General features: G+C 45.1%; 3 protein-coding genes and 1 long non-coding RNA gene across 5 annotated transcripts in view; 3 read left to right on the forward strand and 1 right to left on the reverse strand.

Annotated features, from left to right (window-relative positions):
• Window positions 1-3,322: 3,322 nt before the first annotated feature.
• LOC131892945 (neurofibromin-like) lies at window positions 3,323-14,033 on the forward strand. The gene is made up of 6 exons (XM_059242816.1): window positions 3,323-5,375; window positions 5,756-6,301; window positions 6,376-6,552; window positions 6,631-6,783; window positions 6,859-7,097; window positions 7,167-14,033. The coding sequence occupies exons 1-6, from the start codon at window positions 4,113-4,115 to the stop codon at window positions 13,198-13,200; spliced, it is 8,412 nt and encodes a 2,803-aa protein (XP_059098799.1). The 5' UTR covers window positions 3,323-4,112; the 3' UTR covers window positions 13,201-14,033.
• A 10-nt stretch (window positions 14,034-14,043) lies between these two features.
• LOC131892966 (uncharacterized) lies at window positions 14,044-16,068 on the reverse strand. The gene is made up of 3 exons (XR_009374623.1): window positions 15,925-16,068; window positions 15,694-15,863; window positions 14,044-14,355 (listed from the first exon to the last, which is right to left on the reverse strand). It is a non-coding gene; the product is annotated as an uncharacterized LOC131892966 (long non-coding RNA).
• Window positions 16,069-21,428: 5,360 nt separating this feature from the next.
• On the forward strand, window positions 21,429-24,693 carry LOC131892957 (facilitated trehalose transporter Tret1-2 homolog). 2 transcript variants are annotated; one of them, XM_059242836.1, is made up of 4 exons: window positions 21,429-22,752; window positions 22,819-22,972; window positions 23,048-23,213; window positions 23,294-24,287. In XM_059242836.1, exons 1-4 carry the CDS (start codon window positions 22,654-22,656, stop codon window positions 23,388-23,390), a joined length of 516 nt encoding a protein of 171 aa, XP_059098819.1. In that variant the 5' UTR covers window positions 21,429-22,653; the 3' UTR covers window positions 23,391-24,287. The 2 variants fall into 2 exon arrangements, with proteins under 2 accessions (XP_059098819.1, XP_059098818.1); XM_059242835.1 differs by lacking the exons at window positions 21,429-22,752; window positions 22,819-22,972 and having other exon boundaries at window positions 23,070-23,213; window positions 23,294-24,693.
• A 27-nt stretch (window positions 24,694-24,720) lies between these two features.
• Window positions 24,721-25,793, forward strand: part of LOC131892952 (facilitated trehalose transporter Tret1-2 homolog) — a 2,607-nt gene continuing 1,534 nt past the window's right edge. The window contains exons 1-4 of the mRNA XM_059242829.1: window positions 24,721-24,984; window positions 25,048-25,201; window positions 25,279-25,444; window positions 25,510-25,766. Of these exons, the coding sequence (XP_059098812.1) occupies window positions 24,838-24,984; window positions 25,048-25,201; window positions 25,279-25,444; window positions 25,510-25,766 (724 nt within the window). The 5' untranslated portion in view covers window positions 24,721-24,837. The remainder of the gene's footprint in view (window positions 24,985-25,047; window positions 25,202-25,278; window positions 25,445-25,509; window positions 25,767-25,793) is intronic.

Genomic DNA, 25,793 nt, shown 5'->3' on the forward strand with positions numbered 1-25,793 from the left:
AAGAATGATAACTTTTGACTCAGCTTTGTTTCTTGCAGTCTGTTATTCTCTAAACTTTTGAGATAGTCGAAGAAGGTATCCTAACTGCCGTTAAATTTGGAAACTTTATTCAATTTACCTTTGAGCGTTTCTCTCATCTTAATGCCCTAACTCAAGGACACTAAAGCAAGGAAACGCCACTTTTTTGTGATAACTAAACCTTTCCCGCCAAGTAAGGCCTAAACTTTTGCGGCTGAAGTTTTTGAATGTCAATTATTGGCATAGTTATTGAACAAAATATGTGACTAATATCATTTTCGTAACCATTGATGGCTATTTTGGTATTTTGGATGCTTTTGCAAGAAAAACAATTTAATGGAGTCCAAAGTTCCAATTGAGATCTAGTCTACTCTACTTTGGTATTACTCTGTGCACCTTAAATAATGCCTACCTTTTATGCAAACTTCCTAATAAGTAGAAATTTAAACTCTACAAAAAGAATACTCATTCATGCTTCACCAATGCCTGATGTTTTTTGTCTAATGTGTGGGTTAAGACAAAATTATCAATTGTCCATCCCAGATATTCTAATATGTTAACATTTATGCACATGCACTTTTATTGCTTATTCTATGCATTTCTTTTATATTTTGTTAGTGCAAGTTCCTCATCAATTAACAAAATGATTCTTGTTGATTTTCTATCTATGCGTGTTTTTGAGCCAGTTTTACGCAATATTTCACTGATTTGATTGTTTTTGATTAATTTGATATTCATGGATATTTCATTTATTCTTCTGACTTTCGAAATTAAATCAGAAATATTTAGTATTTGGACGGAGTTGTTTATCAAGGACTATGTAGTACGGATAATCTTGTTTTATTGATATTAGAGTTACTGTCTTGATTCAACGCAATGGCCTAAGTTGGCGGTGAGGGGAAAGCCGTGTAGTTTCCTCTTTTTTGAGTCCCTGCCTAACTGTACTGTTAAGGCGGTATGACCCGTAAGGAAAATTGCTGAAATTTTGAGATTCTCATTTCCCAAAAAAATCGAGTGACAGCTGATTTGCTTGTTGACACCCTGCAAAATTATTAGGCTATAACTTTTAAGTAGGGGCTGGAAAAATAGTTTGTTATTTTGGTTGAGATAGTCTTTTTTAAGTCATAAAAATCAGCCAAAATCAGTTTCAAAAACCTGAAAAATAGGTTGTAATGAGATGAATAGTTTTTTTTATTTGTTCATTAATTCACGTATAATGGTGGTTTTAAAGGTAAAATATGCTTGATGATTGTTTTTCAAGAAGTTCTTGCTCTTTGGGCTCAGAAATGTACCGGTAGTTTTGTTTCAACAAAAAATTAAATTTCTATGAAGACTCCTCAGTGAAAAAATAGATGGGTAAGCTGTAAAATCAATACCATCAATGTGTCTGAATCTAAAGCAATTTAATACAAAAAACATTTGGTATAGTTCATAAAGAAAAAAGTTAAATTCATCGTCAGCATTGCCAATCAATACATACACTCTTTCTTGGGAAGAGATGAACAGAGTAAAGCAACTTATTAAAAATGTTAACAACAAATTCAAGGTGCATATCCGGGGAAAATGGTATGTTAAAGCCATCATACAGAACATGATGTATGGGGTGGAGCAAAATTAAAAACTGAAATCAAGGGCACTCTTTGCACATTCTGCAAAAACTTCCCACCCAACCCCTTGACCTCAAGACTTTGTTGACTTTCATTTTCAAACATTTTTCTTCTGGGAAACAATGGGAGGGTTACCAATCACTTTTAGGCTCAAATTAGATCATTTGCAGTATGGCACTACTCTAGGTGTTCAACAGTTCCTATGAAGGAAAGCTTGGGGTTTAATGTCAAAAAAAGGTTTGAATGGGGACAAACCGGGACAAACATTATGAGACAAAGCCAAGGCAGCCCTTAATTTCTTTCCACCAAATTTTGCCTAACATGACCAAAACTGGAAAATATCCCCGAAGATCCTTGGTGTTGGGTTACTTTGAAATAAAAAAAAAATACGAAAAAGATGCTTTGCCCCAAATGGTCAAAATAGTTTAAAACACAATCTAATCTTGATTCAGCTCATAGTAAGTTAGGATTATCAGAAAAGTTATCAGAAAAAAGGAAAACATTTTTTTGGGTCCAAAAAGAGTAAATTGTATGATTCGATTTTCTTTGGTCTGGAAACAAAACAAGAAACAAGGAATACCATGAATGTGTGAATTCGGTAATCCGAATGGAATGACTATTTTTCATGGATGTCACGCCATTTTGAAACTTGCATCGTATTTTCAAGCTCTTGGCTTCATTATTTTTGCAAAAACAAAAACATTTCGCCAACCGTCCCCTCATAGAGCAAATACCTGCATACTGAGGAAAGGAATAGCTCATAATGTTTCGAACCCCCACTGATCAAGTGACGTACTTTTCTTGTACTCTGCTATTCCAAATTTGCCTGTCGGCACTGGTGATTAACTCATTGAATAATCCATAATGTTTTGCCTATGCTATGGCTTGACGCCATGCCCATTAAAAGCCAATATCACCATTGAGCATTGACAACAATTTGAAGCGTCAATCAACGAATCTCGAGATTGTCCGTCATGTGTAGGCACGTAGTATCCTGCGCTAGGAGAGGAGGAAAACCATATACAATCTTAGAGGAAAACCTAAATCGACCAGACATGAAGCCTTTTTTTCAATTAAACATCCAACCATTACGCCCATGTTTTACCGCGCTTCTTTTAGTCGTTGGCGCCCTGCCTGCCCGGCTGGTTAACAAACTGAACCACCCGAGCCATTCATTCATTCCGCTTCACTTTTCATTCATTGTTTTGCGTTTGTTGGGACCGCTCAGCCGGCCGCCGACAAGAACAGGCGCACGGGAGGAACGCCGCTCGGTGCAGGAGCACCCAAGAGTGAGCTCAGAGGAAAAGAGAGGTTCTCTTTGACATCAGGCTTGCCACAATCACAGATAGTTCAATGTCAGAAAAGAATGTCATTGCCTCTCGATCTCATGAGACTGCAGGGAAACAATCTAATGATCTGATGAATAATACGATAGCCAGATTTTGTGATAGCTCAAATGAGTGAATATGTTTTTCAATCCCGAGTCATTGTCCACATATGACTCGACTCCAGCCCAAATGGCGTGCCTTGAGAAACTCACTTGTTGTGGAGAGTTGTGAAGAGTGTGTTTTGGCCTTCACCACTGTCCACTCACCCCATTGTACTGAGACGAGTGTACAGTGTACACGAGCACCAACAGGGAGATCAATGAGAGTCGCCTAGTGCTTCGACCTCGTTCTCGGCCCTTAGTGAGCGAGGCTGTGATTTCCGTGGAAGGCCGTCCAGCCTGGTCAGGCTTAGCCACGACTCCTCCATCCATCCGTCCATTCATGCGATCCTGGAAAAGTCTGGCCTCGACCAGGCCCACCCACCGACCGACCTCCTTGAGCAATTAGAGAGTTCTCTCCTCCGCGAGCGGACGGAAACGGACGGACCAACGACCTTGCTGTCCTTGGCGGGCGGCCTTTGTCGCTTTCTCAGATGGCTTGCTTTCTCATCTGAGGCACTCATTTGTCCTTTGGCGGCCCGATTGGGTTCATCCGAAGGCTGAAGCGATTCAGGAGCGAAGGCCGCCGGAGGATGGCAATTCATGAATGAATGAAAGGCTGACTGACGAGCGAGTTCTCTGGTTCAAGCCCACACTTGAAGACTCACACACACACACACGCATGTACATTCATAGTACGAACACGCTTCATCTCTCTCTCTCTCGCTCTCGCTCTCTTCTTTTCAACCACTTGAACCATTGAGCACTTTCCCCCTACCATAAGCTAGCAGGAGCGCCAGGGAGGGGGATCTGGGCGACCAAGAACCATTTCCCAGCCCAGCAAACAAACCCGAGGTTGTGCCAGCTTTCCCGAGGTCCATGGGTGCCCTCCCTCCAAGGAGCATCTCTCATCTGGTGTTCTGCCTCATCTCAACCAGTGCGGAGGTTAGCGAACGACTCGAACCAACTCTGCTCCCGAGAGCTCCGATCAAGATTTCTCCGTCGTTGGGGCGTGTAGCGTGAAGAGTTCTGTCTTATTCGCCACCGGAATCACTGGCATCATGTCCACCCCTAAGCCCGTGGAGTGGGTGTCTGCCCTCATGGCCCGCTTTGAAGAGCAATTGCCTTGCCGCATCGGGCCGCAGACCCATTTGACCCGCATCAATGTCCAACAGAACAAGGAGTCGCTCATTCACATCTCGCGATGGAAGTTTTCCCTGGTAATAACAGGCCTGACCAAGACACTCACCAAAATCAACGACATGTCCCCGCCCCCGGATCGCGACTATTACGACTCGTTGTTAATCGTTTTGGACACCATCGAAAAATGCCTATCCTCGGAGCCGAAAGAGGCCCAAAGACGTGACGATGGCAGTGGGAAGCTATTGAAAGACATCTGTTTGCCTTCCGAGCCCAAGGAAGCGCAGAAACGCGACGATGGCACCATCAAATCCCTGCTCAAAGAGATATGTCAGTTCCTGGTCATGCCCAACGAGTCGTCAAGTCAAGTGGCGCAGATCCGAAGTCTGTCTTCGAAAGTGCTCTTCGCCTTGTCCGTGAACAATTTCCACCTGGTGCTGAGTCGAATCTCAAGTCGACTCCAAGAAGTGTCTCAAAGCAGTGAGGAGTCCCCAGACCCCACGGACATCGAGCTGATCCAGCATATCCACGTAGACTTGGCGCGATTGACCAAGCTCCTCTCCGAGGCCATTTCCAAGTTCAAGTTCCTCAAGAAGTCGGCTCAACTCACGCTCATGAACTCGTTGGAGAAGGCCATTTGGAATTGGATGGACGCCTACCCACAGGAGTTCACCGAGCTTCAGAACGTGCAGAACGACGAGCTATTTCGGTGCTGCGACACGTTCTTTGACTTGCTGGACCCACTCTCTGAGTCCAAGAACAAATATCGGAGCGCCACTTGGCCTCTCCAACTCATGCTCTTGGTGCTCACACCCAAAGTGCTGGAGGAGGTGTACAATGCGGACACGGGCGCGCCCTGTTCGACCAAGCACATCCGCAAGAAGCAGTTCATCGACACGATCCGCAAATCGCTGTCGCCCCACGGATCCAAGAACATGACCGAGCCGGCGGCCGTGACTTGTGTGAAGCTGTGCAAAGCGGCCACCTACCTCAACATCCTGGACTCGACCAACGTGATACTGTCCTTGGTGAAATCTGTCATAAACGACCTGAAAGTGTTGCTCTTCAAGCACGACAAGCCCTTCTCTCGGGGAGCCGGATACTTGAAAGAGGACATTGATCTCATGATCGATTGCTTCCTCGCCATTTTCAGATTCAATCCTCACAACAATGATACGCTTAAGGTAAGAAGCAGACTCATTCAAGTCTATATGGCGCGGTGTGGCGCATGTGGGATCGATCCATCGCCATCTTAGACCTTAGGAACGAGCTCTTTTTTTTTTCGCTTCTTGAGCAAGTTGGAACATTTGAACCAAACCTTTTCACACCTTTTTTGTTTCATTTCTATACTACACACGTATGAAATTGCCAATAGATTTCCTTCAGTCAATAACAAAGCTTCTGGAATCAGACTGAGAATGAATTTTGCTGACAATTTGATCGTCAAAATCTGAATTTCATAGTTGTTGAGGTTTTCTTGGAGCAGAATTGTTCTAAATTAAGTTCATAGAAGAGTACATATATAAGTAGTTTGTTTTCAAATTTGAATTGGTTCCATCCCCAGATATGCCTGAACACCCAATCACCACCTACCTATCATCAGGTTCTGGTGTGCTCCATCCACCGAATCATTACTCAGAAGAGCCTCCCGTGGTGGCCTCAAGTCACTATGCTCTACAATAAGTCTCCCGAGCTTCGAGATCTGTTCATCAAGACGCTCAACTGCGTCACCCAAGGTTACATGTCCCACACGCCTATGAGGATGATCCAATCATTTAGTCTGAGGGATCGAGTGTACCCTCTGAATCGCTTGAATCGAGGGACAGCCTCGGATGAAGGCAATTTCCAGAAGAACCTGCTACTCCACATTGTCAGGCTGATCAATTCGGATCCAATGCTCATGCTGAACAATCAGGGTAAAGCCGGTCGCGAGATTCAGTCCTCCACCTTGGAACTCATCAACGGGCTCGTCTCATTGGTTCACCAACCCAACATGCCTGATGTGGCTTTGGAAGCCATGGATGCTTTACTGACTCTCCACAATCCCGACAAAATCGAGACCTGGAACCCGGAGTCGCCCATCACCACTTTCTGGGATGTCTCTTCTCAGGTGAGTGCCCGACATTATTTGCCATCCGCTCTCCGATTCCTTTTAATCAAATGGCTCGGTCCACTTGGTTTCAGGTGTTGTTCTCCATGTCTCAGAAGCTAATACAACACCAAATCGTGAACTACACCGACATATTGAAATGGCTGAGGAAAATCCTCGAGTGTCGCAATCAGTTCCTGAAGCGCCACAAAGACATGGCAAATTTGGGCTCATCCATCGCCATTTGCAAACAAGCCCACATCAAATTAGAGGTCTGTCCAAATTTCGTCATGTATTAGTGGGAAGGGTTAGTTAACAAAATGTTGCATTTTGTTTCTTTTCTTTTAAAGGTGGTGTTCTTCATGTATTTATGGAGTATTGACGCCGAGGCCGTGTTGGTAGCCATGTCTTGTTTCTCCTTGCTCTGTGAAGAGGCGGACATTCGATGTGCTTCCGATGACTTCTCTCCGGGCAATATTCTCCCCAACTACCACGTGTATGAGGTGAGTGTTCAAACTGACCAACAACACTGTTTTTTTACTGAACCAACGTAACGTAAACATGCATCTCCGTCCCAGGAACTAGCCCAAGCTTCCACCACACTGACCACGGGAAGAGCCGCACTCCAGAAGAAAATCATGGGCTTACTCAGAAAAATCGAGGTGAGCACGGCAGGTGTGATGTCTGCTTGGGATGACACGTTCTTGAATTGGGAGTCGAGCACCAAATCGCTCTCGCACTTCCCCAAGATCAGGGATGAGTTTCCACCCTCCGAAGCGTTCCCCAGGATTGGTAAACGAAGAGCTTCCCAACACAAGTAAGTTGCTTTAAAAAAAAATGATGTAGAGGAGTATCGTACGATGAAATTTGACCTCCAACTTTTCAGTTTCCTGACCGCCTCCAGTACGGAGCACGAGCTTGAGGATCAGATCAATGAATGGGCCAATATGACTGGGTTCCTGCTCTCCCTTGGAGGAGTTTGTCTCCAAAGTAAATCGCCTCGAGGCTTGCGAGCCATCATTGGCGATCCCGCCAAGAAAGGTGTGCTTCAACAGATCTCACATGGAACCAGTCTCGACATGCAGTATTGTCCGGTGACCACGTATCTGGGGCAGTTGCTTCGCCTCTTGGTGTGTGCCAACGAGAAGTTCGGTGCCCAAATTCAGAAGCACGTCAAGGAATTGGTTGGCCACGATATGAGCCCCATGCTCTACCCGATCCTCTTTGATCAGATCAAGTTGATCGTGGAGAAGTTCTTTGATGCTTCGGGACAAGTGATTGTGAACGACACCAACACCAAGTTCATCGACCACATCATCTTCATCATGAAGAACGTACTCGAGATGAAGCATGAGAATCAGCCTCAAGAGAATCTCGGCCAAACCAGTATCGAAATCATGATGCTCACCATCGTCAGGTATGTAAGGCATCTGGACACGACGGTGATGGCGCTGAAACTCAAGACCAAACTGTGTCAATTGGTGGGGACCATGATGAAGCGACGCGACGACTTGTCCTTCCGTCAGGAGATGAAATTCAGAAACAAGCTGGTTGAATACCTCACGGATTGGGCTATGGGTAATTCACACCAGATTGCACCTCCTGGGTGCGGAGACGTGTCCACGGTCACGAGGGACCTCGATGAGGCTTGCATGCATGCTGTGGCAGCTTTACTTCAAAATCTTCCGCTCCAATCCGAGGAGTCCGACCGAGGTGATCTCATGGAGGCCAAGAGTCAGTTGTTCCTGAAGTATTTCACGCTCTTCATGAACTTACTGAATGATTGCGGGGATAGCAATTCGTCGGATGAGAAAGAGATGGGCCGCGGGGGTCGCAATGCTCAATTGAACAAGAACTCGTTGCGGAACGCCACCATTCAAGCCATGTCAAACCTTCTTTCCGCCAATATCGATTCGGGCTTGATGCACTCCATCAGTTTGGGTTATCACAAGGACCTTCAAACCCGCGCGGCTTTCATGGAAGTCCTTACGAAAATCCTGCAACAAGGCACAGAGTTCGATACCTTGGCGGATAACGTGTTGGCGGATCGATACGTTCAGTTAGTCCAATTAGTCACGATGATTGGAGACAGAGGCGAGCTACCCATCGCCATGGCCTTATCCAATGTGGTGACCTCTTCTCAAATGGACGAGTTGGCCCGAGTGTTTGTCACTCTCTTCGATGCCAAGCACCTCCTTTCCCCGTTATTGTGGAACATGTTTTATCGCGAAGTCGAGGTCTCGGATTGCATGCAAACATTATTCCGCGGAGCCACCCTAGGAAGCAAGATCATGGCCTTTTGCTTCAAAAGCTATGGCGCCAGCTATCTCCAGGGCATTTTGGAACCTCGCATCCAGGTGCTGATTGATGGTGCCGATTGCCATTCCGCCCGATTCGAGGTGGATCCCACTCGGACCGATTCCAATGACGACCTCGAGCAGAACCGAAAGAATCTCATGGACATCACACAAAACGTGTTTGATGCCATCATCTCGTCGGCGGAACTCTTCCCATCGCAGCTGCGCTCCATGTGCCATTGCCTTTACCAAGTCTTGTGCAAGAGATTCCCGAGCAGTCAGCAGAGTAACATTGGAGCCGTGGGCACGGTGATCTTCTTGAGATTCATCAATCCCGCCATTGTGTCCCCTTTCGAGATGGGGATCGTGGAGAAGCAGCCTCCGCCCAATATCAAACGGGCGCTCATGCTCATGTCCAAGATCCTGCAGAATATTGCCAATCACGTGGAGTTTTCCAAAGAACAGCACATGCTTTGCTTCAACGATTTCGTGAGCAAGAACTTCGAGTCCGGTAGGCGCTTCTTCATTCAGATCGCATCGGATTGCGAGTCTTTGGACCAAGGCCAATCCCACTCCATGTCATTCATTTCGGACGCCAATGTGTTGGCGCTTCACCGTCTCCTTTGGAACCATCAAGAGCGCATTGGCGACTATCTCTCGTCCAGCCGAGACACAAAGGCCGTGGGACGACGACCATTCGACAAAATGGCCACTCTCCTAGCCTATCTGGGTCCTCCAGAACATCGAACAGTGGATACGCAGTTCCTATTCTCGTCTTACACTCGATGGTCCTCGGTGGATATGACGAGCACGAAATTTGAAGAGATCATGACCAAGCACAACATGCACGAGAAGGATGAATTCAAGTCGATCAAGACCCTGAACATTTTCTACCAGGCCGGAACGTCATCGGCAGGATTGCCCGTGTTCTACTACATTGCTCGTCGGTACAAGATCGGCGAGACCAATGGGGACCTACTCATTTACCATGTCATACTGAGTCTCAAGCCTTACTTCCATAAGTCATACGATATTGTGATTGATTTCACCCACACGAGCTCGGAGAATCGTTTCCGAACGGAATTCTTGCAGAAATGGTTTGTGGTTTTACCCTCGGTGGCCTTTGAAAAGGTCAATAACGTGTACATCTACAACTGCAACTCCTGGGTAAGAGAGTACACCAAGTTCCATGATCGGATCCTGATGCCGTTGAAGAATAATCGAAAGATCGTGTTTGTCGAGCCTCCAGCCCGTTTGAACGACTTCATTGCGGTTGACCAACAGAAGCTTCCAGGTGCCACTTTGTCTCTCGACGAAGATCTCAAAGTGTTCTTAAGCGCCTTGAAGCTCTCGCACAAGGACACCAAAGTCAACATCAAAGTGGGTCCATCGGCCATTCAGATCACTTGCACCGAGAAAACCAAGGTCTTGGGGCTCCCGTGCCTGCTCAACGATGTGTACTATGCCAGTGAGATTGAGGAGGTGTGTCTGGTGGATGACAATCAGTTCACACTGACCATTGCCAATGAATCTGGACCGCTGTCCTTCATCCATGCGGATTGCGACTCCATCGTTCAGAGTATCATTCACATTCGCACCCGTTGGGAGCTCTCACAGCCGGATTCAGTCACGGTTCACCAGAAGATCCGACCCAAGGATGTTCCGGGAACACTTTTGAATATGGCCTTGCTCAATCTCGGCTCCTCAGACCCCAACTTGAGAACGGCTGCTTACAATCTCCTGTGTGCACTCACCTCTACGTTTGATCTGAAGATCGAGGGTCACTTGTTGGAGACGAATGGTGTGTGCATCCCATCGAACAACACCATATTCATCAAGTCCGTAAGCGAAACCTTAGCTTCGAACGAGCCACATCTCACTCTCGAGTTCCTGGAGGAGTGTATCCAAGGCTTCAGTGCATCGTCGATTGAGCTGAAACATCTGTGTCTCGAGTACATGACACCCTGGTTGCCCAATCTTACCCGATTCGTCAAAAACCCCGGGGACGATGCGAAACGGCAGAAAGTGGCCCACATCCTCGACAAACTCATCACTCTCACCATTGAAGAGCACGAAATGTACCCTTCGATCCAAGCCAAAATTTGGGGCAACATCGGCCAAGTGAGTGAACTCATCGACATGGTCTTGGACTCCTTCATCAAGCGATCCGTGACTGGTGGATTGGGGTCAGCTCAAGCCGAAATCATGGCTGAAACGGCCGTGTCCCTCTCGGCAGCTAATGTGGCTTTGGTAGCCCGGAAAGTCATCTGGCGGTTGTGTCGGGTCATTGACAAGACCTGCATGTCTCCAACCAACAGCTTGGAGCAACACATCATGTGGGACGATATCGCCAACTTGTCACGCTACCTCTTGATGCTCTCGTTCAACAACAGCTTGGACGTAGTCCGACATTTACCCTACCTCTTCCACATCGTTACCTTCATCGTTTGCACGGGTCCGATCTCGATGCGAGCCTCCACTCATGGCCTGGTGATCAACATACTCCATTCCTTGTGCACTTGCACAGAGCCGTCATTGTCAGATGAGTGCAAGCGGTTGCTGCGACTCAGCTTGGACGAGTTCTCTTTGCCCAAGTTCTACTTACTGTTCGGCATTTCTAAGGTCCAATCTGCGGCCACCACGGCTTTTCGATCCGCTACCCGCACCTCTGGAGAGCGGTGGACTGGTGCTGATCGAAGCTTTTCCTTGTCCTCGCCCGATCGAGAATGGCTCTACCTGACGGCTTTGGCGGATATCACCGAGGCCCTCTTGGATATCATGGAAAATTGCGCGCCCAGTGTCCCTGGCTGCGATTGGCTTCAGAAGTGGACGAGTCAAGCCAAAAGCTTTGCCTTTCGCTACAATCCTGCTTTACAGCCTCGAGGATTGGTTGTGTTCGGGTGCATCGCCAAGAAGATCACGGACCACGAGATCAAGTTGCTCTTGCGAACGCTCACCAAGGCCCTCGAGAGCTTTACTGATATCACGCTCATCGAGGCCATCGTCATGTGTCTGACGCGATTGCAAAACATTCTCCGACCCGAGTCTCGGATTCACAAGTTCCTCTTTTGGGTGGCCATCTCCATCCTTCAATTGGACGAGATCACGTTGTACGCATCCGGATTGGCTCTCCTCGAGCAGAATCTCCTGAATCTGGACAACCAAGGCGTGTTCGATATCGACGACATCGCGGTCACCATGCTAGCCACTCGAGGGAAGCTGGAATGGTATTTCAAACAATTGGATCACTCCGTGGGACTCTCCTTCAAGTCCAACTTCCACTTTGCTCTCGTGGGGCATCTCATCAAGGGATATCGGCACCCCGCTCAAATCACGGTGGCCAGAACGACCCGGGTTCTCACCACTCTGCTAAGTATAGTGGCCAAACCCTCCGGCTTGGATAAATTTGAAGTCACCAAGAACAACGTGGCTTACTTGGCTGCACTAATCTCTGTATCAGAAGATGTGCGATCCCGTTGCCATGTCAAGCACACGTTCGCCGATGTGATGCCGGATTCGCCGAGTTTCGACAGTTTCGCTGTGGACAATCATTTGAAGCAACATCGCATGGTGAGGCCCGCTCATGAGCTTGCTTCCCCCTTGAATGAGAACTTCCACCCATCGCCAAACTTGAGACAAAAGAGCTTGGATCTGATGGATGAACCGCCCAATGAGAGTGGAAATCCTCCACCTGCCTTAGCCTCTTCGCCTCCCGTGGCTGGTGCGGCGGCCAATGAACAACGACCTCCACTTGTGGCCAATATGAATCGCCAAGTCGCCAGTTTGGCGACGCCCAAAAACCCTCAAGCTGCGCTATCTCCTCCACCCCCGCCACCTCCAACAGGATCGCCTCCAGGATCGCCACCGTTGCAAGATCCGCCCAACTTTAACCAGGGAGCTGCCCAAGGTGGAGCTGGAAGAGGTGGAGGTGCTGCTCAGCCTCAAGTGGATGATGACACGAGTGATTCGGGATGCGAGGATGTGAGCGATGATGCCGATGCCGGCAGACCTTCAATATCGAATGACAACAACATTCTCTTGGATCCGGAGGTGCTCAATGATCAAGTCACGCAAGTCCTTGTTCTCACCGTCATGGCCACACTCGTCAAATACACTACCCACGAGAGCGAGGTGCGCATTTTGTACGAATATCTGGCTGAAGCCTCAGTGGTGTTCCCCAAGGTGTTTCCTGTGATCCACGCCCTTTTGGATGCGAAAATCACCACAGTGCTGTCCCTGTGCCACGACAAGACCATCCTAGCCGCTGTGCAATCCATCATCGAGAACATGATTGCTAGCGATGATGACAAGTCTCAACAACAACTGCACTACCTCCAAACTTGCGGCTTCGGCGGGCTTTGGCGATTCGCCGGACCATTTCCGCAAGCCAGTTGCAACTCTGAAAACGTTGAGCTATTTTTCAACGCTCTTGAAGCCTTGGTCGAATTCGAGCTCCAGCTGGATGAGCAGGAAGAGAATATCTCTTACCACTCCCTGCTCTCCGTGTCCTCCAATATCAAAGCCTCGGCCTCAATGACCTCACTCTCGCTGGCCTCGCCCACTGAGAAGAACCCGAGCATCGGCACGGTCAGTGAGCTCGGGGATAGCCAAAACGCCATTTGATATTCGCTAGACGACCTCGCCATCCTTGGCGGGGCCGTTGGATCAAGTAGCTTCATGGGAGGGGGACCCTTAGGCGGTGGGAGTGGCGGATATATGAGCCGTAAGCACCGCAATTCCAACAACTATTCGGGTCTCTTAACACAGGACGATCAGGATTTGTCACCCAGCACTTCGGCGATACGGAGAGCATCATTCACGCTCGTTCAATGGAATCAGCAGTTCTGTTTCGACTTGTAGATCATCAAGCACGCCCTCCCTCCTACCATTCTCCGCCCTTTCCGTCTCGTTCCTACCACTGATTGCTCCTCGTTTCCTACGTAAACCATGGTCTGTCGTCTTCGATCACTCCAATCCGTAATTCATTCAGTACAGATTATCAATTCACTCTTTAAGAACGGCGCCGCTCTGATATGTAATATGAACCTTAGTACCACCTTTTGCCCCAGCCTCTCCCGAAAACTTATATTTATTTATATATATATGTGTGTGTGTATCGATATAGAATTTATTTTTAACTTCGGCCCTTTTGCAAAATGATTGCCAATTTATCTACCCCCGATTCATCATGGATGGCCTTGTTACGACATATTAGATCTGTTTCCATGATTGCATGTTCTGGCTTTTTGTCATAAATGTTGTGACACTACGAGTAGTGGAAACTTCTATAAGATAGATGTACATGTACCAAAACATCGACTCTCTTTATCTAGAAATCCAATTGTGCCCCTCATGTATATGTTCCATGTCAGATCGAGAGGCAAAAGTGGACATCCATAATCAGTTGTTAATCCATCACTCGAATCTCTCTTCAGAATATATATATATATAGTAAATATCCATGCATACCAAGCAATTTTGTTGGCAGTGAGCAACAATTGCACGTTTTATTCAAAAAACACTTCAAACAAATTCATCTCTGGCTTTATAATTGGACTGGGAACAATTGAAGAGTTGATTAACACTTAAAATGAGTGATGTCTCTTGACATCCTCGACCATGTGTCGATAAGAGTCCGAGATCTCTCGATGATATTTCTCCATACTTCGGTAGTTGCTAATCGCCGCTTGCTTTTGACACTCCAAAGCAGCTCGATAGCACGAACACGGCTTGTGATGGGCGTGAACATGGGGATGACAAGGCGCTCCATGATATGGCCTGAAAACACATGTACATATGTTTCGGTCAAATACATTAATTAAAAGGGTGAAGCATGTCTCACCCATGGGATTGCATTGATTCAAAACAGTATATTTCAAGTGCGTTATGTTTTGATGGTAGAGTTTCTGTGCTACCCTTCACAAGCCTGCTTAACCCTGCGGACTTTTAATAGTCGTGCTGGTTTAGTCTTGTCGCGATCTTCCGTCGTACTTTCTTCTCTCAAAATTCTCGTGATTTCTAAAAGTTTGAAAAACGCAAGAGGCAACACACATGTTAGACTGCAAAAATATACCCCTTTCGACCCTACTACCTTGTTTTGATTTGTATAAATTCAAAGTGTAATTCGAGATCAATGTGATAAATGCTTGATTTATCCAGGAAGGCCCGAAAAAGAACATGCCTCCTTGTGTTTCTTGTAACTACTGGGTGGTCGCGAATGTCTAGAATGGAGGTCAATATATAGAACACGACTCGTCCATGAGGGATTTAGGTGTAGTCCACCAAGATAATGAAAAGTTCGATGAGCATATCTAGCTGAAGGTGGGTAAGGCTTTTCAAATGTGTGGTTGGATATATCGGACGTTTAAGTCCAGAGATGATATCACGATGCTAACTCTGTATAAGTCGATTGTTCAGCCACATCTTGAATATGACTCGCCCCTTTGGGCTCCAATGAGTTCAGCAGGTTTGCAAAAGGTCGAACAAGTCCAAAGATGTGTCCTTAGGAATATATGAACCAGGAAGGCATGAAAGAGCTTTCGTATTGGAAGAGATTGAAAAAATTGGAACTGCAGTGTTCAGAGAAGGTATAAAAGGTACCTGATACTTTATATTTTCAAAAAACATCCATGAGCTTCGTCCCATTCCAATCAATTCTAGTGACCGTGGAGACTTCATGTGCATTTTGAGAGCATCTCTAAGCCTTCGAGAATCCAGGCTTGTCAGAACAATGAAGTTCAACTCTCTTCTTTCTCGTGCTCCTTCATTGTTCAATTTGCTGCCCTCGATCAAATATTCTTTGGGCGTATAAGGGTAGGTGTTGATCCAATAGCATCTTTTAGGTCAGACTTCGACCAATTTTTGATCAAAACTTCTGATCAACCCTAAATTCAAGGGCTAGCTAGATATTGTATGAATATAAAGTTAAATGAAATAACTAAGTTCTTCGTCTGGGAGTGCTCGGAATTCCATTCCCACTAGCGGTAAGGAAGTCCGCGAAAAAAGATGAAAATATATGGTGCCTAGCTCCGATTTGAACTATTCGATTAACGAAGCAAACCGATCTACTTGTCAACTTGTCAATTAAACCCAGGATCGTGAAAGAAGGACACTTACCCGTCACTACAATGTAAATGGTGGGGCGGGTGGTAATGTGGGGTCGGGGCCAGGCAGTGTGCATGAGAACTGGCCCAATGCGGGTGATGCGTACAAGCCGAGCATCGACCCCCGCAATGGTATCCCGTCAGATGGTAACAGTCGCAAACCATGGCCAGGGTTCATTTCATCTTCAATTCAAGGTAATCGGTGGCAGTTATCACGTGATGAAGATCATTGTGTGTTCCTTACCTCACAAACTCCGGATACAATGATGATCCAGGCATCATCATTAAAGTTGGAATTCAATCAAAACTCTCTCTTCAGACACCTCTTGAGGATAAAACTACGCACACTCGATTGGTGCTCCACTGAAATTACTACTATGAGAGTCCTCTCTGTGGCCTGTGAGCTGAGGAGCCAGGCACTCGTTCCATCCACACTTTACCTGTCCAGTTGTTTTCCGAGCGAGTTCCAGGCCTGTCTGATGGCTTCCTCATTTCCTTCCCCTTTTCCACCCTTCCCTAGGAACCTTGGAGCTTTGATAGCCTTGAAGCTACCTTTCCCTCGAGAAAACTGTATCCGCGTTTCCCAAGGGGGTCCAAATCCAACAATTTACTGGCCTCATTACCATTACATGTACGAATGACAAATAATTACCCGACAAACTACTTGTTTTCAAGGCATTATTGCCGGTGGGCCAATCACGTATTTTATACATATTTTTTCAATCACTGTGCACAAATCTTTGGGAAATATCATTTTTCATTTCGAAAGCATCAGAACACCCAACATGGTTTTCATTCATACCTTAGAAGAAGAAAAAAACAAATGGAACTGTAGCAGCGTTTTTGATTGATGTGTGCCAAAAGCTCATGCGAAAGTGCCCTCCTGATGTAACCAGAATTTGTGTTGTCGAGAAAGCGGGCCAGTCTTTCTCACCCTTCAGCCTTTTTTGGCCTAGTTCCTTCGAGTGGTAAGGAAGCATTTCCAAGTGAGCAGTAGTGTCCTTATTTCCAAACCTAGAATAGAAGTTGTTAGTACTAGATAAGAACACGCCGAGCCGTAAAGGAAGAGACTCTAGCCATGTTTAACAGAATAACGAAGGACGGAGGGGAAGAACGGAAACAATTGGAAATCTTCCTTCACGGAAGTGTACCAAGCAAGGTCATCTTTTGTTGGGGTTCATATTAAGGAAGTGGGGGACAGCTACTCCCATTTAGTGATTGGAGACCAGGGAGATGGCAGATAAAGAACAAGTTGCTAATATATCGCTCGTACAGGTGGAGAGGACGCAGCTATTGAAAAATTTAAAATCCCTTCTTGCCAGGTGCAAATATTGAGTTATAATAACTAAGATTTAGTGTTGTCTGGCCTTGCTCATTACCCGTTTTGTAAAGCACGTAATACGTGTATTTTTTTAAAGTACAATTTTGTTCTTGTGCAATTACGATTGTTAATTGGCAAGTCCTGTTAAATTTAAAAAGCAAAGAGGATCGATTTGAGGAGCGCTTAAACATCGGATTGGACTCAAGTTTGAATTCTTCATTTAATTTAACTTTGATTCAAAATTCGCCAGTGTATAATGCTTCATAACTTCTGGAAGGAAATTGAAGCACCCCAAATTGAACAACAAAGAGACCCTTGACAGACGTGATGAGTTTATCATTCGGTTCGATATTTATGCGAAGGATTTGCTGAAATTATTGAAAACGAAAGTAACTAACAATCCCACAACTTTGAAAACAGTACGAAAGGCCCACATTTCGTCTGATTCATATCTTCTATTTGTGTCTAAATACAACACCGAGCATGTTATATACTTTCGTATACTGTTGAGCCAAGAGATGAAAAAAGGAAGTCAATTAGGGTTGGATCATCTTTTGTGCGTTCATTTTAGATCTTTGAGCTAACCACCTTAGTTGAGGGTTTTTAAGACTATTTTGGAAAGTAACATTTCTAAATCAATTTTGCGAAAAATGGTAAACTTCCATTGTCCAACATTCTCTTTAGTGTAAGTAAGGATAACTGTGGATCATTGAGACATCCTGAGTCTAGATATGCATGGGTGCCAGAGACATAGCTAAGCTTTAGCCCTTAGTAGTTGTAGAATGTGCGCTCCAGAGCATTTCAATTTTTTACAAGCGGGATCCCTGGTGAAATCTCCATCTACAGTATTTTTATATGATAAAAATATGATAAAAATATAAAAAGCAGACTTGCGGACAAAAGGTTGGTTTATTGGCACCTCGTATTACAGGACATTGAGACAAAAGAAGGAAAAGGAGGCAGAACACTGCAGGCCGGTCTTGAAACTTTTCGGCCCAATCATCCTCCTCCTTGTCCGCCGCCTACTTCTCTGAGTCGAGGATGAGATTGTTGATGCCCCTTTACGAGATCGATGCCTCTGACTCCACTCAGGTCATTCGCGGCTTGCTGGAACGCCTGTTTCTTCGCGATGCGCTTGTTGACAGCGTCCAGCTGGTCGACGATGCGCTTGTCGTTTCTTGAACTGCCTGGTGCAACTTCCGTTTCTTGGACTCCACTTCCTTGAGCTGGGTCTCGAGCTCTTACTTTTCGACGTAGGAATCGTCCTTTCTCATGCTGAAAATGGACAAACCAATGTAAAATGATGACCCAACGTAAAACAAGGTTTTTTTTTCTTTCATATTGTTTTACACAGGCTGGGTAAGTCCCCTTGAGCATCTGAAATATGAGTATCCAAAATTACCTTGACTCGGACTCCTCGGCGGCCACTGAGCAGATCTCGGAGATCTCGGAGATCTTCTGATCTTGTACGTCTCGAGAGAGACACGACTTCGGCAACAACCCCGTGACAATTTTCACTGCTTAGGAATGAGCGAAAGAACACCTCACCCCGACCCCGAAAGCGTCAGGTTTGTTAGGGAAGGTTCGGTCGTCCAACTCAGATTCGGTCACACTTACTTTGAAAAATAGAAAGATGTGATAGAGTATTTTAATTATAACATAAGACTCGACCCATCCCTAAGGTTTGTAATTGCTGCCATGGAAAGAGCGGGCAAATTCAATCTCTTGTGTAGCATACGAAGTGGAATGAATAAGTAAGTTGGTAAAGGCTCAATTACACTATGTGTAATTAGATAAGCGTTACACTATGGGGTTGGATCTTTCTCCGATATGCGTATCTTAATATCGTATCTAACCACACTCTTCATCATGTAGTTTCTCACATAATTATATCCTTGAGATAATTTTTCTTCCACAAAGTTAAATCCTTTTGTTAATTCACTGGCTATCCAATTCAACATTTTGTTGTCTATTTATCATAAAAATACATTTCCTTAAATCAGTTCTCAAATTTGAGATATTTTGATTCTCGTTGAATGAGACCTTCATCAACAACACGTAACACTTAGTCGCACGACAGTCTCATTGAACTAGACTTGTATCATGTAACCTAAAAGTCTCGATGAATGAGACTTCTATGCCCTGCGAGGCCCAGCCGCGCATTAATTAAAAAATCATAATCAAGAATTATATCTTTGCAAACAAAGCAAAAATAATAATAAAAAAGTGATGGAAAAAAAATACTGAGATTTCACCAGGGATCCCCCATGTGAAAAATTGAAATGCTCTGGAACGCACATTCTATAACTACTGCCCTTCTACCAACACTATTCGAGGCAGTGCTACTAGAGCTGATTTAGGTTGGCTATGGTTGGCTAAAATAGGAAATGTTTTTGAAAAAAGTACACCAAGGTATGAAATAGATTGCAAACATATTACAAAACACCTGCTGATGTTTTCCATCAATCTGAAATAGCTCTTTTATCTTTGCAATTTTTTAAGATACTCTATTTCAAATATTAGTTTTGTTTGGGTAATTAACTTCCTCCTTTAAAAATCAGACACATCTTGACGTTTTATCATGATTTTGGGGGTAAATGGTCATGACGTGAATGGTTAGTTTTGGAAAAATTGACTTACCATTACGTTTTGAAACTTAAAAACTTAATTTTCTTAACAAAATTGTTTTGCAATACATTTCTACGCTCTGGCATTATTGTGTCTTAGTTAATGAACTGATATTTATCTTTTTCACAAGATATTAAGATGTGCAAAATACGATCATTCTAGGGGTATCATGGACAAGGCAAAATCTGCTCGCAAGGATAGCAGGTTCAATTCCAATGCTGGAAGATATCATGATATAATTTTCATTTTCATCTACGTGTTACTTGATAGGGAAGTCAAAAGCAGCCCTTACAACCTCCAGAACGTGTTGGTGCCTATGTTTTGGAAAGTTTATTTGCAAATTTTTGTGCAAATCTCGTCAATTTTTTTAGCAAATTTGTTGTCAATAAAGACCATATATTTATACCGGCAAATTTTTACCGGCCCTATAAATAACAACAAAGCTCATGTGGTGTTTACATTTTAATATTTGGTTGTTTTTCGTTGAAGCCCCAAAAATTTAGTGTTAAAACTGGTAATTTTGGGCAAAAATTGGGTGATAATCGATCCATTTCATCTGGCAGCACTGATTGGAGGTCGGCAGCTTCGAAAATTCATCATTTTTCAAGGGTGACTAACTTTGCTTTTGGCCAATTCTTTAGTGAAGCCATGTTAGGTAAAACATTCTCTTTCGCATTAATCTCAGGCACTAATTTTTGTTTGATAAATGATCATTCAATGATACATGCGACTATCTCTAGTGAAATCTAGCAATGGGGGAATTTGGATTTTTTTTGCATTCGGGCCATCGTCAAGATTACAGTACATAAGGGATTTGCCGACATTAGCTTGAGGTTTATGTACTGGTCTGAAGGTTTTTTCCTTCTAGCCCAAAGTATGATGCAAAAATGATTCTAATTTTGATTGATTCTGAAACAGCTACAAAAATGTCGTGTTGTAGTAACAATTTTGGACAAAATTATTGACTGGAACACGTGAAACTTTGACCTTGAAAATGACGATTTTCGATCAGTTTGAATTTCCCGCCTTTTTACTTCGACAGTCATTGCTCTACTTGCTCCTTCGACTTTTCTTACCCGCAATTTCAACCAATGACAAACCTTGTTTACATTTTGCTCGCATTTTGTTACGTACGGCCGCTTAATCCCAATTGGGCTCATGTTCAATTGTACGTATGTAAACCGAGCAATACCAGCTAGAGTGGAAAAGTCCATGAGGAAATTTCACATGAGAATTCCCATCTAGATAGAGCTCCAAGGATTATTTGTCATTTTCAATAACACCAGCATTGCACTCTTTAATGAAACGGCTGTTCCACTTCGGAAATATGATACAATCAATGCTCTCTCTTTCTGTCTCCGTTCTGTTATTGCAAATATCCAGAGGCCCGAGCTTGTTTGATCAATGCATTTCAAGGCTATTATCGTGAAAGGTTGTTACGCATTGGATCAGGTTGTCCTCAGAAAGAAATCAATGCCCACTAATGCCCTTAATTCAAGTTATTCACCGGTTGGTCTGGAATTTGAAATACTTGATTATGAAATCACACCGATCTGTAACATACATAAGAGAACCAGCTCTCTTTATTATTCCCGGCCACGCCAATTTCAGAGTGGGGAAACGAGTTTCCCCACAAAATGATTGAAGAACTAATAATCATCTCTCAAACTTGTCCTTCCTACATATGTAACTGGTACATAAGTGACATGACGACATACAGCCCACTTTGTAGTCATAAAACCCTCACGACCATTGTACACTTTCCTATGTATATATTGATCGACAAACTCGGGTGGGCAAACAAAGTTTGGTCTCGGTAGAGAAAGAGACCCTCCGATACCGGAGTCCTCTTATCAAAGCGCTCACACACATACGGTAGATTGGAAACCTCTTTTTGGTGTAGAGTTGGGGAACAAGCGCAAGTCAGCATGCTTGAGACGGGAGAATGCATGGGCGCAACTCAGCGAGGTCGCCTCTGACTCTCATTGCCCTGAAGCGGATTCTCAGGTAGACATACACAAACATGCTCCGACTTCCTCCAACTGGGTGGATTGGAGCGTCGTTGCCAAGTCCACACCAAACCGCACCGGCTACTCCTGGAAAACATTAGAGAGACAACGACGAATGCCGAGTAGCTAGTGTTGAGGATCTGGGAGGAGTGGGATCGCCAGGAACTCATTGGTGAAGGTTGAATGAATAGAAGTGTCGAGTTCTGGCGATCATGCCGATTGGCTAACAGCTGAAATTCAAAGCCCAAATGACTCAAGATCGAGGCTTGGTCGAAAAAAGTCAATACGGAAAGGCTCTCTCCAAATTAACATGACGATTGAGAAGATCACATTGAAGTGGTGGGAGAATGATTCACTACCAACAATGACAATGGCGTCATCTTTCTCCCGAATTTGTTCTGATGACATTGACTCAATCTTCAAGAAGTTCCCTTGTTCAAGATGAGTTTCAAGTTGCTTCTCAAATTCGAGTGTCTGGTGAGAATTTTCACATAAGGCTGGCTCATCAAGGCGTTAGTTTCATCAAGCATTACCAGGATTTGGCAAGGCGATAGAGTGATGAACTGTGGGACGCCATCACACTCGGATCTAGTCATTATTCAAGAACATAAACAGAGCCAAGTGTTGCATGGCCAGTGGTGTTTCAGCAATCTCACATTCATCAAACTCTAACTAAATCAGGTGTGAAAGCTCAAATCGGGCCCCTCGATTGAGGGGATTAAATTTTAGCAAATCTAATTGGAGGAGGGTTGCCTCGCCATTTTACAACAAGGTTATCCTCACGACTGATATGCTGCAGTAGATGTAGATCCCACTGTGAGCGTGTCAGAGCTATAAAATTAAACGGTCACACGGCTCCATAGAAAGGGAAATCGACTCATTTTTATGAGCACTCTCAAAGTATTCGCCACTTCATTTGCTTGACACGAGTCTCGGTAGTTGGGTCGAGAGATCTTGCTTGACCTTCAAGCCCAAGTGTCATTATTCCCTCGAATTGATCCTTCAAAAAAGAAATATGGAGGAATTGGCAGCTGGGGTGGACATGCCTCTCACCGGCAAACCCGTCATTGTCGACAGATCTGAAGTGTCCTCGCCACTTTCACGCAAACGACAGGTTTGAAAAAAATACTCGAGCAAATCACTGAGAACCCTTTTGATAGGTGTTTTCTTTTTCGAACAGGTTCTGGCAACTATATTTGCAACCATGGGATGCTTCATGAACGGAGGAGTGATTGGATACTCAGGTCCCGCCAATCCAAGTATTATGAATCCGTTGAGTACGGATATGTACGGCAACTCATTTTATGTCGACCTCCAGGAAGTCTCGTGGATAAGTAAGCTTTGGCGCGATCGATGGTAAAGCCCGCAAAGGCCTGACAATGTAAATGGTGGCTCATTGTTCTTTCTAGCTGGAGTTCTGAGTATCGGTTCATTCATCGGAGGTCTCATCGGTGGTCCCTTTATGGAGCGAATTGGTCGACGGCGAATGATGATGCTCCCTACGGCCTTGTCTTTTTTACTGGGTTACGTGATCATAGCACTCGCTAACAACAAGTACTTAGTCTACACCGGCAGGTACGGATTGAAATCGGATATTATTTTTATCCACTCGTTGTGCACGTGAGCCATAATTTCGATATAACTTTGAACTTCAGAGTCATCAACGGCATTGGGTTGGGATTCGAACTGTCCACTGTGACCGTGTACATCATGGAAATCGCCACCACAGATATGAGAGGTTTCCTTGGATGACTGGTTCAATGCATGGGTTCGGCGGGAATCATGTTCACATTTTGCGCTGGAGCCGTTCTCGATTGGAAATGGCTAGCGGTGGCCAATGGGATTTGGGGCATCCTGTTCATGATTGGGATGTATTTTGCACCCGAGAGTCCCCGATGGCTGCTACTTAAAGGTCGAGAATACTCGGCCAAACGAAGCCTGGAATGGCTTCGAGGACGCGACGATTCCAAGGCTATTGACGCCGAAATCGAGAAGACCAAAAAGGACATTGCCATCAAAAAGACGCAACGAGTCTCAATCAGCCAACTCTCGAGCGTATGGAAGCCGTTCATAGTGGCGTTGGTGATGATGAGCATCGTCCAACTGTCCGGGTTCAACGTTCTGGTCTACTACACCGTCAACATCTTCCAGATGGCCAACAGCACGGTGGATCCCAAAATTGCTTCCATTATTGTGGGAATCACGCTCCTGGTTTCGTGTATTCTCGCAATCCTCATCGTGTCCAAATTGAATCGCAAGTTAATGTTGAGCGTGTCCATCTTTTTCATGGGTGTGAGCCAAGCGGTTTTGGGATATTGCATGTACCACAAGGAACAACTCGATGCCCAAATTCACGAGCGGCTAATTCGGGAAAATATTACCGATCTACAGGCCTTCTCAGTGAATAAGACAGAAGCGGAAATCCTGGAATACTCACCCCAATCCCCGGATTGGTTGGGCTGGCTCCCACTCGTGGCAGTCATCAGTTTCCTCTTCTTCGGCAATGGAGGCTATGGAACCCTCATCTGGGTGGTCACGGCCGAACTTTTGCCGGCCAAGGTGCGGAGTGTCGCCAATAGTATCATCATTTGCTTGGGTTTCCTCGGCGGCTTTGTCGTGGCCAAGACATTTGTGGACTTAATCGAGGCCTTGGGACAATCGGTCACCTTTTGGATATACTCTGGGATGTGCTTCTTCGGACTCATATTCACCATCGTTTGCGTACCCGAGACTCGAAACAAGACTATGGACGAAATCCAGGAAGCGTTCAATCAGCCATGCTCGCAACTAGTCACTGAAAGGCTATGCGGCTGTTGTAGAAAAAAATAGTCAATTGTTGTGCACATACGTACATCCAATACGTATTAGTTGCATCATTTGTGTGCGATGCTCCACCCTGGTGCATTCTAGGCCTCCTCCAAAAATAAGATTGGTTGTTACAGCGACAAAATAATCCTAACCCCAATCTTTCTCTTGGACTTAGATGTGACACCCTTTAATGCTATATTGATCCCAAACATTTTGGATAGTTGTGTAAATGAAACTTTAATTTTGAGAGACTCGTCTTCTTATTTCTTATCCAGCCTAGATGTTTGGCGTATGTTGTAACATGAAAAGTTGGATAGGTTCGTCTGGTCTTGTCTGCGGTCATGATAATCAATGAGTAATTTCATCTCAATGATTCCCTAAACAATTCTACATGAGTGTTGTTACGATGTCCGAAAGGGATTTAGAGTCTGAGCAGGAAGTTCCAGACGCCCCAATTGGCCTAAGTGTTCCACCTTTAGAACAACTCGCACCCTACAGTCCTTGGGAAACCTCCACAGCGTTCTCTAAAAGACGGCAGGTCAGTCAGAGCTGGTTTCAGTCTTCGATGGTCATATAGTGATCATGTCGATCCGTATTTTAGACTCTAGCAGTGTTCATTGTGACCATTGCCAGTATCCTGAATGGAACCAGTATCGGATATTCCGGTCCGGCTGTTCCGCTGCTGCTGAATCCAGTTTCCACCAATATCTATGGAGGTTTTCTCACTCTAGACGTCCAAGACGTGTCATGGATAAGTATAAATCAATGCCATAAGACCTTGCCTTGAACATCATACAGTATCGCAAAAAAATGTGTATTTTGTTGACCGAAGCGGCAATAATGAGCCTCGGATGCTTCTTTGGGTGCATTGTATCGGGTCCAATTATGGACAAGATCGGCCGAAAACCCACCCTTATGCTTGTCACCACCGGGCTCTTTGTGTTGGGCTACCTACTAATCTTTCTCGCCCCGAATATTGGCACGCTTCTTGCCGGAAGGTAATCCCATCATTCTCGTAATCAAGATTGTTCATTCTCATTAAAATGGGCACTTCGGATTCTAGATTCTTTACTGGATCAGGTTTGGGATTTGCCATTGCCTCTAGCACGGTCTACTTGGTCGAAGTCACCTCTTCCGACATGAGAGGCGTTTTGGGGTGTTTTGTCCAGCTCCAGGGCACTCTTGGGGTTCTCTTCACTTTTGCAATGGGCACCTTTTTGGATTGGTATTTCTTGGCCTTGGCTAACCTGTGCTTCGTGGCACCCCTGGTTATTGGAATGCTTTTCGTGCCCGAAACACCACGATGGCTCATCCTTCAAGGCCAGGATGAAGAGGCCAAAGCGAGTT

This window comes from Tigriopus californicus, chromosome 2 (assembly GCF_007210705.1).
Source record: "Tigriopus californicus strain San Diego chromosome 2, Tcal_SD_v2.1, whole genome shotgun sequence".
Taxonomy (NCBI): domain Eukaryota; kingdom Metazoa; phylum Arthropoda; class Copepoda; order Harpacticoida; family Harpacticidae; genus Tigriopus; species Tigriopus californicus.